Here is a 15,292-nt window from a genome sequence, read left to right as displayed (position 1 = left end):
ATACCTCACTGTAGTTTTGATTTGCATTTCTCTACTACTTAGTGATACTGAGCATCTTTTCATGTATCCAGGCTCCTTTCTGTCTTATTACTCCATTATCCCTGGTGTTGCCTTCATTGACAAAGGTCCAGTGACTCACCAACACACCCACATTCCAGAAGAAAGGGACAAGACGTGGGGTAGGCCTTTCTCTTTATGGGCATGACCCTAAGGTTATACACACCATTTTTGCTCACACTCTATTGGCTATAACTTGGTATCTGAGCTGCAGAGGAGACTGGGAAGTCAGTCCTTATCTTGAGTAGCCACAAACCTAGGGAAATCATAATACTGTGGAGAAAGGGGAGAAGAGATATTGGGAGACAACCAGGGAACCTCTCACAAGGGTGCATGCATGCTTCTGTTAAAACAGTCTTCTGGTGTTTCCTACCTCACTGGTACAGAGAGAGGCTAGAGATGTGGCCTTGAGAAAACTGGAGCAAGTATAACAAATTCCTCCCAGGGTTGGAAGGACCTTAGGGTCACCAGGCTAGAAGGAAAAAGGTTATAATCCTGGCTCCACATTGCTGTGTGACTCTCAGCAAATTTCTTACTCTATATCTAAAATAGTATACCTGCCTCATACAGCTGCGGTGAGAATTAAGAAATAATACATGTAGAAGACTTGACACAGATCCTACACATAGTAAGTGCCCACTAAATGGTGACAGCTATTTTTACTACAGATTGAAATACTACTAGAAACCACAGAAAAACTAACAATAATGACTATAAAGGTTATCAAAGGATAGGTAAGCCATTTTTGAACTCTTGCTTACAAGCTCTTGACCAGCATGAACTGGTCTTAGCAGTGAAATGCACTTATGTCAGGGCAAACTGGCCCTTATGATACTGGGCCAAAATGGCCTTTAGCATCCATGTAAGGTACCTGCCAGGGCCTAGAGGGTGGACAGTCTGATGTATGGTGAGAAGGCTGCTGCCTTCTATCCAGAGGAAAACTTTAATTCAAAAAGATACACGCACCCCACTGTTCACAGCAGCACTATTTACAATAGCCAGGACGTGGAAGCAACCAAAATGTCCATCAACAGATGAATGGATAAAGAAGATGTATACACACACACACACACACACACACACACACACACACACACACACACACAGGAATACTACTTAGCCATTAAAAATGAAATACCATTTGCAGCAACATGGTTGGACTTAGTGATTATCATACTAAGTGAAGTAAGTCAGAAAGACAGATATATGACATCACTTATATGTGTAATCTAAAAAATAGTACAAATGAACTTATTTACAAAACAGAGACTCACAGTCATAGAAAACAAATTTATGGTTACAAATGGGGAAAGGGTGAGGAGGGATAAATTAGAGTTTGGGATTAGCAGATAGAAACTACTATACATAAAATAAACAAGGCCCTACTGTATAGCACAGGGAACTACATTCAGTATTGTGTAATAACCTATTATGAAAAAGAATATAAATATATATGTATAACTGAATCACTATGCTGTACACCAGAATCTAACAACATTGTAAATCAACTGTACTTCAATTTAAAAGAAATAGTGTTGTATATAGAAAACCCTAAAAGCACCACATAAAACCTGCTAGAGCTGATAAGAATTCAGCAAGACAGCAGGATACAAGATTAACATACAAACATCGGTTGCATTTCTTTACACTAACAATGAAATAGCAGGAAAAGAAAGTAAAGAAACAATCCTTTTTAAAATCACATCCAAAACAATAAAATACTTAGGAATAAATCTGACCAAGGAGGTGAAAGACTTACAGAGAACTACAAAACACTGATTAAAGAAATTAAAGATAACCTAAAGAAATGGAAAGATATCCCATGCTCTTCAATTGTAAGAATCAGTATTGTTAAAATGGCCATACTCCCCAAGGCAATCTACAGATTTAATGCAATCCCTATCAAATTACCCAGGACATTTTTCACAGAACTAGAATAATCCTAAAATTTATATAGAATCACAAAAGACCCAGAATTGCCAAAGCAATACTGAAGAAAAAGAACAAAGCTGCAGGAATAACCATCCGAGACTTAAGACAACACTACAGCGTTATAGTAATCAAAACAGCATGCTATTGGCATAAAAACAGACATATGGATCAATGGAACAGAATAGAGAGCCCAGAAATAAACCCACAGACTTACGGTCAATCTTCGACAAAGTAGGCAAAAATATACAATGGAGAAAAGAGTCTCTTCAGCAAGTGGTGTTGGGAAAACTGGACAGCTGCATGTAAATCAGTGAAGTTAGAACACTCCCTCACACCATACATAAAAATACACTCAAGATGGCTTAAAGACTTAAATATAAAACAAGACATGATAAACCTAGAAGAAAACAGGCAAAACATTCTCTGACATAAATCTTACCAATACTCTCCTAGGGCAGTCTACCCAGGCAATAGAAATAAGAGCAAAAATAAACAAATGGGACCTAATTAAACTTAAAAGCATTTTGCACAGCAAAGGAAACCATAAGTAAAACAAAACCACAACCTAAGAAATGGGAGAAAATATTTGCAAATGATGCAACTGACAAAGGTTTAATATCCAGAATATATCAATAGCTCATACAACTTCAAAAAAATAAATAAATAAACCCAATGCAAAAATGGGCAGAAGACCTAAACAAGCAATTCTCCAGTGAAGACATGTGAATGGCCAATAGACACATGAAAAAATGCTCAGTATCACTAAATTATCAGAGAAATGCAAATCAAAACTACAATGAGGTATCACCTCACACCAGTCAGAACGGCCATCTTTCAAAAGTCCACAAATGATAAATGCTGGAGAGGCTGTGAAGAAAAGGGAACCCTCCTACACTGTTGGTGGGAATGTAAATTGGTGCAGCCACTATGGAAAACAGTGTGGAGATTCCTCAAAAAGCTAAAAATAGACTTACCATATGATCCAGCAATCCCATTCCTGGGCATACATCCAGAGGGAACTCTAATTTGAAAAGATACACAGGCACCGTAATGTTCATAGCAGCACTATATTCAATAGCCAAGATATTGAAGCAACCTTAAAGTCCATTGATGGATGACTGGATAAAGAGGCTGTGGTATATTTATACAGTGGAATACTACTCAGCCATAAAAAATAATAAAATAATGCCACTTGCAGCAACATGGATGGACCTGGAGATTGTCATCCTAAGTGAAGTCAGCCAGAAAGAGAAAAATACCGTATCACTCATATGTAGAATCTAAAAGAAAAGAAAAAAAAGGACACTAATTCACCTACAAAACAGAAACAGACTCACAGACATAGTAAACAATTTTGTTTACCAGAGGAAAGGAGGTGGGAAGGAATAGATTTGGGAGTTTAAGATTTGCAAAGGTTAGCCACTATATATATATAAAAAAAAGACAAATTTCTTCTGTATAGCACAGAGAACTATGTTCAATATCTTGTAATGACCTTTGATGAAAAAGAATATGAAGGGGAATATATGTACATATGTGCATGACTGGGACATTATGCTGTACACCAGAAATTGACACATTGTAACTGACTATACTTCAATTTTTAAAAAAAGAAGAAGGCTGCTGCCAGTGAAGCCAAGCCCAAAGCCAGCAGTCAGATGCTCAGGGGGAGGCAGGATCTAGACAAACGCCCCAAGACAGTCCCACGTCTTTGCTGGCTCAGGGAAGAAATGGGTAGGGTAGGAAAAGTGAGGGAACTGCCTTCGGAACTGAAATGAAATGCCATAGTTTTTTGGTCAGCAAAGTCAAGGGGAAAAAAGAGAAGGAAAAATAATAAAGCCGCATGTTTTTCATCCTATCCCCTCCGTCTTGTCTCTGTTACTCCTTTTTTATGAAGCTTGCAAGACAGAACAATGGCTGAATTCTAAAGCAGATTATTTAAAGGCATATTTTTAGCACTTTTTTTTTCTTTTTACAAGAGCTGATTTTCATTTTATGTAAACTTTCCTGAGTGAGATACTTGGTTATTCCTGTAAAGTTGTCCTTTTCTAAAACTTATTTTCTTCCAAGGTTAGATGCCTTTTAAAAATCATCTGAAAAAATTGAAGAAAAAGCTATACCTACACTAGTAAAATGGTACTCTCTAGAAAGCAAAAGAAATATAATTCTACTGTGAAGCCATTAACAGAACTTTAATAATCTTTAATATCAATAACTAGGTATCTTTCGATTACTAGACTGTATTATCTTATATTTTAAATTTTATGTGAATGCTTGCAAATTACTCATAAATCTAGCCTTGCCTACATAAATATATAAGAAGTATATTGGGAGGGGAGTATAACTGAGTCCATGTAATTTTTAACCCCTTTGATAACATGTAATATATTTCTGCTTTCAGAATTGTAATAACACCATGTGAGAGTAATGCTGAGAAGAATTTATATAGATTTACATTTATATGTATTTAAGAATAAAAGAGAAAAATCAAGCAAGTTTTTTTAAAGTTATTTCACTGATCAGTACTTAGTACCTTTTCACAAAAACTCCCCCAGAAGACACCTTTTTCTTCACTCGCCTCTTCTCTTTGCTGAACTCACAAGAAGAGTCGTCTTCCTACAAAGGAAAAGAGAGCCAAATAAGATTCTGTGCTAGATACATTTTCATCTTTCTACATTATCTGTTCCAAAAGAAAAAATTTAACCATACTAATATTTTCAATTCTGGCTTACATTTATTTTAGAATTTTGTGTAAATAAACTCTCACATTCGAAGTACCAGTGCATCATATTCTGCTGATTCATGAGACTGAGAGGCACCTTGAGAAACCATCCAGTCCTCCCTCTGCCTCATGTATCCCCCATACAGAACACCTTGTTATTTCTTCTTCTTTGACCAACATTTCACAACATTGCTAACACAAAGTGTTAGCATGCCATCCTCAGTTTTTTGTAAGCCCCATTGTTCTAGGAGTCACATTTCCTGGGACCTGCATTTCCTCCTCTGTTCACACAACATCCCTCAACTGCTTTTGTCTTATGTCCCACTTTGCCCTGCCACCCACTGTTTCTGTTTCTCATCCATCGTGGTATTCAGTACCTAGCACAGAAGATTCACTTAGTAAGTGCTATGAGAAGGAGCAAAAGAGGACTAGAAACACAGTGGATACTCACTAGATGTCATTCATCTTTGAATAATTCTCTAGTCAAAAAATACTCTGCACCCAGTGGGACAGGACAGAACAGATCTAAATGCAGTAGTTTCAGGAACATCACAAGGCATGTGTCCATGAGGAGAGCCCATGGCTGGAGTAAGTATTCCCCAAGGTGCTCCTGCCTACACCTTTGCTAATGAGGTCAGTTAGCTTAACTCCTATAGTAGTGTGTGAACAGAGAAGCAAGTGGCCATTATTCCACCACCACCCAGAAAAACAACCACACAGCTGTCCCTCCCCTACTCTCAGCCACAAACCTGACAGAGGAGCAGGTGGAGAATCGGCTAGCCCTTACAGTGGCCAGGCACTGGTGGGCGCAGGGTAATACGATGGTCCCTCCTTGTAAAAGCTTACCAACCAGCCTTAAGACCAATAGCAACAAACATTTCATTGGGGCTTAGCATATGGTGAATACTTTACATATAACAAGGTGAAGTAGGTCGTATTACCAGCATTTTACAGATACAGGGACAGAAGTCAGAGAGGTTAAACAGCTTTCTCCCAGGTCACAAAACTAAATGGCAGGATTTGAATATGAATTTTGTCTGACACCAAAGTTCATGTTATAACCATTCCTCAATCCTATCTTTAGCAAAAAACTTGCTCGTTCAGTTCCTAGAACTGCACTGAATACTGTATACAGTATACTATCTGTACACAAAAAGGAATGAGGTATGGTTCCTACTCAGGAGTCTGTGGGGGAGTAGCCAATTAAAAGAAGTGCTCGATTCACCCCTTCCTCCTCACCCTCCCCAGGTTTCAGGAGGGACTCGGGATCATTAGGGGATGAAATGCAAAGATGGCCATGAAAGAAAAACACTGAGGTAGGGCAGGAGTTTAACCTCACCCAAATAGATGGAATTAGAGAAAGAACACGAGGAAAAAAAACAAAGCTACTTGTCAGAGGTAACTGAGTTTCTACTGCTTAATAGAGTTTAAGACTTTAAGAAACAGTTCTATTTATTTTCCTTTACTTTTCATATATGCTAACTCCTAAAGGTTTTTAACAATTTCAAATACTCTAGAAGTAGTGGTTAAATACCAAAAGCTCTACTAACAAAAAATATGTAACTTATTCTGTCTAACCAGGCCTTAGCGTAAACTAGTTCAAAAGAAAATACGTGCTTGGCAGCTGACAGTCCTCCAGTAAGTGTTCACTGAAACTGCCAAACCTTCAAATTCCAGAAGTTCCTGCATCTGGGGAACATTCTTTCACCAAGATTACTCATTTCCTCATCATGAATTATAGTCAGAAACATATTTCTCCCTAATATGTGTTTTCTCCCAAACTCGAGAAGAGCGCTACAATACTGAGATATTAAATGTGAATCCCAGTGCTTAGGCACCCAGAGCAATTCCAGGTTACATGCAGTCTAGTATTACACCAACAAAATTAGGCAACAACCCCTGTGTGAAAGGACTTCCATCTGAGAGAATTTACAGGTTTGTTGAAGAGATTAATACTGCACAGGAAACTTGACAGAGGGCATGGACCTACAAACTATGGCTTGGGTATATGGAATTCTTATTTTTAAAAAATTCCATGCAACCTGAGAAGTTCTGGGAAGCATATACAACTGAAAGGAGATAAATGCCACTTTCTTGATTGCTAGCACAGTCTCTTCTTAGCAGAGTGTCAAGGCAGTGTAGCCAATTTAGAAAGACAGAGAAATCACAAACTTCTAGAACTTCCCTAGACTAAAAGCTCAGCTTGGATGAGCTCACTTAAGCCCTCAGATTGTTCCAAGAGGACAGGGAGAAGCCCAGCAGAGACCATATCAGTGCCCAACCTAGTTCCAAATCCTTGTAGGTAGAAAACCAGGGTAAGTTAAACACAAAAGTAATGGAGTATTACCAATTCCAGGTTGGCCATTCTTGATTAGTAAGCATGGCCCCAAAGCTTTAGACCAATGACTTCCTGAATGATTCTAGTTTTGGAGATGGAAGCTATGAGGAGTCAGCGCTTCATTCTGTGGATATGCATCTCTGCCAAAAGGATTACAGTTCCCATCTAGTTTAAAAATTTTAAGTAAACATTTTAAGTATAATACACATATCAAAGAGTGCCCCCCAAACTGTACAGTGTGATGAATTTTTACAAAGCAAACACACCCAATGTGGCCACAACTGAGATCAAGAAATTGAACATTACCTATATCCCAGAAGCCTCCATTTGCCTCCTCCCAGGCAGTATTAACTTGATTTATTTTACCTATTTTGGGACTGCCTGGCATCATTCAGTACTTTTTTGTAGTTTTGCTCAGCATTATGTTTGTGAAATTGATCCACAGTGATATGTAGGGCAGTAATTCATTCATTTCCATTACTGTATAATATTCTATTTTATTATACCAAGATATATTTATTCTTACTGTTGATGGAATATGTGGTTTTTTCCTAGTTTGGGGGATATCTATAGTAATCCTAGTATGAACATTCTTGTACACATCTTTTGGTACCTGTCTGTGTACATCAAGAGACGTGTACTCATTCCACTGGGAATTGAGTCACGGGTATGGATATGTTCAACTTTAACAGATACAACCAAACAACATTCCAAAGTGACTAGAATTAATTTACACCATCACCAGTGATAATAATGTTCCACTTGCTCCACATTCTCATCAACACTTGGTAATGTCTGTTTTGTTTTAATTTTAGCCATTTTGGTGGTATACTGGTACCTTGTTGGGTGTTAATTTACATTTCTGATAACATTTGAGTACACTTTCATGTTTATTCGCCACTTGGATATCTTCTTTTGTGAAGTGCCTGATCATGTCTTGCCCAGTTTTTTACCAGGTTGCCTGTCTTTTTTATATTGATTTGTGTAAGTTCTTTATACTTTTAGATACAAGGAAGGAAAATAGGAAGAAAGGAAACACATTCTCCTACTCTTTGGCTTGCCTTTTCAATCTGTTAATGTTGTGCCTGATGAAGTGAAATCTTATTTTAATAAAGTTGAATCTACCAACTTTTTTTCTACCCCACGATCACAAAGATATCCTACTGCATTATCTTTTGGAAACTTCATCACCTCAACTTTATATTTAAGACACATCTTGAAATAAATGGTGAATTAATGTGTATAATTCCAATGTAACACTTTATCAAATTACATTTTATATTTAAATTTTCATAAATAAACTCTATTGACAAGCTACCATCAAAAGATTTTAAAGATCAATTTTTCAAAATAAATTTTCTTACAAGCACAGTGAGTGAGCAGGAAGGGTCTGCAGGCTATAATGGCAAGAATAAGTGTCATTAAAAGCACAGGCTTGGGGCTGGGCAGTTAGGTTCAACTCATGGCTACCCCTCTAACAAGCTGTCTCACTTTATACAAATTCCTTATTTTCTCTGAGATTTGGTTTCTTATTTGTAAAATGAAGATAATGACATCTTCCAGATACAAAATTCTTGGCACTGAGCCCAACATGTAACAAGTACTCAGTAACTGTTGTCAATGAATATGTTGTTAATCAAGGCAAGTTAGACAATCTCACAGAACCTGACTTTCCAGCACTGGGGGTAAAGTATCCAATTAAACTATAATGCGGATGATGAGGTGCCCTCTGAGCAGTCAGAGCAGTACAAAGGGCTTGCTGAGAGAGGGAGAGATCATACATAATGAGGGAGGTTAGGATGAGGTGGACAAACCAGATGGCTCCTAGAGGATTTTGAGAGGCAGAGCTGACAGTGAGCCTTCAAGGCATATGGACAAAACAAAGGCTTGGGGGTGGGAAAGGGGCGGCCAAGTTCGGGAAAGGTAGGCTACATGTGGGAGAATAGGAAAAATAAGGCAGGTGAGGTAGGTTAATTCAGGCTGAGATAATGTGTGAAAGCACTATAAAAATAGTTACTATTATCAAAACTGATCATTACTTTAAAAAAAGATTTAAGAGCATTATGTCAAACTATCCTCAGAATTTTTTTCTGGCTAAAAATTACTCTATTATGGGTTCATTTACAGGGGAAAAGTTCTTAAAGATACAGTTGTATGCAATCATAGGTCCTTACCATAAGGTGGCAGGAGAAAGATTTAGTCAGAGCTTCTTCAAGAGTCTATAAATGAGCACTGAATCAAAAGTTCATTTTACTTATACTTTATATATTTAGACTCCAAAATAAACTAATTCCTCTTACTCTCAGATGCATGTGGCTCTACATGTTTATTCACCCACTAACAATGCTGAAACAATTCAAATGTAGAAAATGGAAAGGAAGGAAGGAAGGAAAAGCCATGAGGAAGGGAGACTATGGTACCCTGACTACTGCTAGGCAGAAAACACCTCAGGCTTTCTACACTGCTTCATCTAAGGTCAACACCATCCCATGAAGTAGGTCTTATCCCCATTTTACAGATTAGTATATTGAGACCCAGAAGCTTTTGCAGAACAAAATAAGCAGCTGCCATGAGAGGTCAGTGACATTTGCTCGTTTACAAAAACTGGTGTAACCTAAGGCAGGACTGCAGAACCTGGTGGGCCCAGGGTGCAGGACTTTGAGTCAGCTCTCCTGAGAGCCTCCGCATTGTAGGTAAAGAGCGAGGTTTTACAGAGGATGTGCTCAGGAGTGTGACATCAAACCCAACCCTGGGAACAGACGCTTCTGGGCAAGAAAAGAATATTTTTATATAGCTAAAAACCAAAAATTTTCTAAGTAGACGATCAATTTGGATTGACTCAAAAGGGGTGCAGCTTGGTTGATCTCCAAAAGATCTAGGCAGCTAGCAAAGAACAACATGCGTTCCTGCCTCTGAGGAGACGGGGTCAGCAGAGTTCCTGCCATGAGGTGGAGAGGGAGCGGAAGTGGAGTGTCAGCGGCGGTTTATTAAAGGTGGGTGTCCGCTAGCCAACACCGCATGACTGTACAGGCTGGCCTCTCATACTGAAATGACCCAGGGGCTAAATGTAGCATAAGATGATTACTGTAAAAATGAAGAGAATGATTATGATTAATTATACCCCTTGGAAAATTGAGCACTGGTGAGATACCAAAACCCAGAGGAAGTGTTTGAATTTGTATATAGAAATATGTTCTTGCAGATGAACAGAATGTTGTCTACTCTGAGACATACCAAACTGTTAACAGTAGCTCCCCCTGGAGAGTGGAACTTGGTAATAGGGAGGAACATCTGCCCTGTTTTTAACATTTTACAACAAGCACATATGTTATTTTAATATTTTTTAAGTTGTTATTAAAGAGACTAATGATTTAGTCTGTACAAAATAAAAAGCAGCCAGGAAGCTTTTATTACAGTTAACATTTGAGGTCATGTAGATCTAGAACAAAATTAACTCACCTGCAAGAACTGAAGAAAAAATTTCCCCACAGAAGGAAAATACAAAACATATCTGACCCCCTACACTGAGTCACGTGAACTGTCCATGTGGGCCACATCATGGCTGTGTTCACTAGCAGAGGACAGCGAGGGGCAAAGTGCCCCCAGACCACTTTCCGCCTGCTCTCCTCTTGTCCCGAAATACAAGCACTACTGGCTGTCACTTTCAGTCTATTTTTTTATACTCCACTAGCTCTTTTGTATTTGTTCTTTGTATCTATTTCTCATATCACTTTCTTTTTAGCTTCCTTCTACATATTTGTCTTCTTTATTTGCCACTCTAAGCATTTTTCTATATTGTAGCACTATATTCTGAATTCCAAATTCATAATTCCAGCCAGGAATTATAAAAAGAACAAAGGCTATGGAGTCAAAAGTTAGAGATTGAATATTGATCCCACCATTACAGTGTGAATTTAGACAAGTCACTTAACCTCTCTGAGCCTTGGTTTTGTTGTATGTTACATGGGAGCAGATCAAATGACACACTGTAACAGGTCAAAGAATTTTGTGAAGTGTTACAAAGGTTAGTTTTTATTACTGTGTAATCTGAACAAAGAGATGCTATGATGATTTTCACACCGGCTCCTTTCTACTCTTAAAACTGCTCTTTCTACTCAGCCATAAAAAAGAATGAAACCCTGCCATTTGCGACAACATAGATAGACCTATGCTAAGTGACGTAAGTCAGGGAAAGACAAATACAGTAGGCTCTTACTAAAAACCAAAATAAATGACAAACATAACAAAACAGACTCATACAGTGAACAGAGGAGAGGGGGTGGGAAGATGAATGAATTAGATGAAGGATTAAGGGATACAAACTTCCAATTATAAATAAGTCATAGCCTAAACAAGAAATTATCCATTGACACAACATTGTAAAATGACTATAACTCAATAAAAAAATGTTTAAAAAAGTCACTTAAAAAAATAAATAAAATAAAATTGGAAAAAAAATTATCTAATGAAGATATATGAATGGCCAATAGGCACATGAAAAAAATGCTCATTATCACTAATTATCAGAGAAATGCAAATCAAAACTACAATGAGGTATCACCTCACACCAGTCAGAATGGCCATCATTCAAAAGTCCACAAACGATAAATGCTGGAGAGGATGTGGAGAAAAGGGAACCCTCCTATGCTGTTGGTGGGAATGTAAATTGGTGCAGCCACTATGGAAAACAGTATGGAAATTCCTCAAAAAACTAAAAATAGACTTACCATATGATCCAGCAATCCCACTCTCGGGCATATATCCAGAGGGAACTCTAATTTGAAAAGATACATGCACCCCAATGTTCACAGCAGCACTACATACAATAGCCAAGACATGGAAACAACTTAAACGTCCATCGACAGATGACTGGATCAAGAAGCTGTGGTGTATTTATACAATGGAATACTACTCAGCCATAAAAAATAATAAAATAATGCCATTTGCAGCAACATGGACGGACCTAGCACTGTATAGCACAGGGAACTATAGTCAATATCTTGTAGTAACCTATAATGAAAAAGGATATGAAAACGAATACATGTATGACTAGAACAGATGCTGCACACCAGAAATTGATACAACATTGTAAACTGACTATACTTCAATAAAATTTTTTAAAAATAAAAATAAAAAGTCACAGGAATGTAATGCACAGCACAGGGAATATAGTCAATAATACTGTAATATCTTTGTATGATGACAAATGGTAACTAGACTTACTGTGGTGATTATTTCATAATGTATAAAATATCAAATCACTGTGTTGTGCACCTGAAACTAATATAATATTGCAAGTCAATCATACTTCAATTAAAAAAAGAAACAAAACTGCTCTTTTGAGGATTTGAAGCTTTCTTACATGGATTCCATTCAAAGCAGTTTTTTTGGATATTTAAAATGTTAAAATATACATACTCTAGCTGTCTTAGAATCCTCATTGATTACTGTGCTTATAGTAAAATTTTTTCCTTGTATGGTACAATAATAAGAACAGTAGCATTTACAGCACACTTGAGAACCCAGCTACTGTTCAGATAGACAGATAGACAGCTCCATCCAAAGCCTGGGCTCTTAGCTACTCTTTTATACTACTACTTGAGAAAGATAAATGTGTTAAGGATACCAACCACAGCCACAGAGTTGGGAACCTGAGTTTTTTCCAGCGTCTCCCTGAGTTGATCCACCTCTGCTCGATACTCATCCAGCTGACATTCTAATTTTTCTCTACGTAGCCGTTCATACTCCAGTTGGCCCTGCAGCTCTCTGATAGTCCTGTCAAAAAAAAATTGTTTTCAATCAATCTCCAGTATAAACTAGCAATTATTTTTGGTAATAGTGAAAAGCATTCATCTATTATATTTAAGTCAAATGAAGAAATCACTGATTGGACAAATATATATGGAGAGTCTGCTATCAGCCAGCACTGATCTAGACACTGGGGATAGAGGAGTAGTGAACAAAACAGGCCAAATCTGCCCTCACGGGGCTTACCTTAGCAGTGGAGGAAGATAGACAGTAAAGAAAATAAGTAAGTAAATATATGGTATGCTGGAAGGTGATAAATGCTAAGGGAGAAAAAATAAAGCAAGAAAGTAATAGGAAATGTTGTCAAGAAGGGGTTAATACTTCATACACAGTAGCCAGGGAAGGCCTTACTGAGACTGGGGCTTGTGAGCAAGTCCTAAAGATAAAGATAATGGGTGAGATAATCAAGTAGACATCTGGAGGAAGAGCATTCCAGACAGAGGGACCAGCAAGTGCAAAGGCCCTAACGCAGAATGCCTGGTGAACTGGAAGGAAACCAGAAGGCCAAAGTGGCTGGAGAAGTAGTTCAAGGTGTAAAAGGGAGAATCAGAGAGGTACAAGGGAGCCAGAATAAGCAGGGCCTTCTAACCATAGCAAGGACTAAGTTTTCCTTTGAGTGAAATGGGAAGCCATTGGAGGGCATGATCTGACTTAATTTCCTTTTGTTTTGTTTTGTTTTGCCTTGTTTTTTAATGATGTAAAATTTACTGAGTGAAATACACAAACACTGTGATCAATTCAATGAGTTCTGACTAATGTGTAAACCTTTGTATCCACCATCACTTCTAAGATATAAAGTAGAATATTTCCATCATCTCAGAAAGTTCCCCCCTGCCCTTCCCAGGCAATCCTCACTTCCCACAGGCAACCACAGTTCTGAATACTTATCACATTAGATCAGCTTTGCCTCTGGTTATAAATGAAATTTTCCATTATGTACATTTGTGTGCCTGGCTTCCTTCAGTCAACAGTATGTGAGATTTATCTGACTTCGTTTTAACACGATTAACAGACTGCAGGGTATGGGGTGGGGGACTAGGGAGCAGGCACAGGAAGTTGGGAGACATACCAGGAAGATGTTAAAATCAATCCAGACAAGTGATGCTATGACTCGAACCAGGGTTTTTCCTGCCATATTGCTGGATGGTGAGGGGAACTGAACTCCCAGGCATGCTGGCGTGGGTGTCAGGTCTCTAGGAGAGTGACCTAAGAGTATACAGGAGTGGCTCTGGTATGGAAGTGAGTGGGCTGAAGGTAGGGACAGGCTAAAAGAGCTGCAGCTGTGGAAACTCAGAATCCAGCAAGTAAGAAAAGAAAATCAGCCCCAGGACAGAATAATACAACCAGGTTTCGTTGTATTCTGAGTTTCATCTAACCCATGGAGAACATCATCATCAAGAGGACATCCCTCAAACCAACACTTACCCAGGTTTTCTTTACACTGAAACATGAAGATTAGAATGAAAAGTTTCATTAAAAACTATTAAAATCGTAATGACCTTGGATAACAGGTTTGGAGTCATACAGACTCAGACTCAAATCCTGGCTCCACCTCCGACTCTTAGTCCTCCCTTTGTGACTTTATACAAGTTACTTAACCTCTACATTAAGTCTTGGTTTCCTAATCTGAGTAGTGAGACGACAGATGGTGGAGCTGTGAAGCTGGCATGAAGTAATACACGTGAGCGGCTTATCTGGTGCCCTGCACGTAGCAGTGCTCAGCAGTGACACAGCGGCCTTAGCAGTAGTATCTGCCTTGGAAGAGAAGTACAGAGAGCAAATGTAAAGCTTGTTTTCTGGGAAATAATACTCCACTGCAAAGCACTTTTCTAGACTACATGGAGTCTAAGAACTTTTAGCCAGGTTCTTAGGCAGAGGCCAATACTGAAAATATCCTATGTCTCAAATGCTTAAAAACCAATATAAAGGCACTGGAGAGCTACTTATGTGATGTGATTTGTAAGATACCAAGAGGGCCTCTGATACAAAGAATATTTTTTTTTGATCTGCCAGAACATCCTAGTGTCTAAAAACCCACTAAGAGCATGGAATATTTTGGCTTAAGGTTTTGTCTTCTGTTCAGATTCCCAAGTACCCGTGGAAGGATAACATACTAATTCTTAACAAAGATTAGAATTAGATGTTACTCTGTATAGTTTTACCAGACCTCTTACTCAGGCTAGATTCAGAAGAGGATGGAGGAAAGGGAAACAGAAGGTTCTAAGAGTGTGAGGGGAAGAAACCCAACCAAAGGAACAGGCAGAGAAAGTGGAGAATCCATGCAAACCGTTCTTTACAGACCTGTTTTTTTTGTTAAACTAGAAGTCTCCCCTCCTTTCTCCCATTGTTCCCCGCCCACTGTGGAAAGCACACAGAAAAGTAGTGAGGCAGTGGGAGGAAATAAGCACCAGGAGTCCCCTATCCCAGCAGCCATT

The 15,292-nt window shown here is 38.4% G+C and overlaps 1 protein-coding gene across 2 annotated transcripts in view; it reads right to left on the bottom strand.

Moving 5' to 3' along the window:
• Nucleotides 1-3,037: 3,037 nt before the first annotated feature.
• ANKRD42 (ankyrin repeat domain 42) overlaps nucleotides 3,038-15,292 on the bottom strand; it is a 49,483-nt gene continuing 37,228 nt past the window's right edge. For both annotated transcript variants that reach the window (XM_074372757.1, XM_074372758.1), the window contains 3 exons: nucleotides 12,680-12,824; nucleotides 4,523-4,605; nucleotides 3,038-3,269 (listed from right to left, as the gene is read on the bottom strand). In XM_074372757.1, the coding sequence (XP_074228858.1) occupies nucleotides 3,257-3,269; nucleotides 4,523-4,605; nucleotides 12,680-12,824 (241 nt within the window). In that variant the 3' untranslated portion in view covers nucleotides 3,038-3,256. The remainder of the gene's footprint in view (nucleotides 3,270-4,522; nucleotides 4,606-12,679; nucleotides 12,825-15,292) is intronic.

The sequence above is a fragment of the Camelus bactrianus genome, chromosome 10, assembly GCF_048773025.1.
Source record: "Camelus bactrianus isolate YW-2024 breed Bactrian camel chromosome 10, ASM4877302v1, whole genome shotgun sequence".
Classification (NCBI taxonomy): Eukaryota; Metazoa; Chordata; class Mammalia; order Artiodactyla; family Camelidae; genus Camelus; species Camelus bactrianus.
The sequence above is the reverse complement of the archived record's forward strand: the minus strand, read 5'-3'. Positions and strand labels throughout refer to the sequence as shown.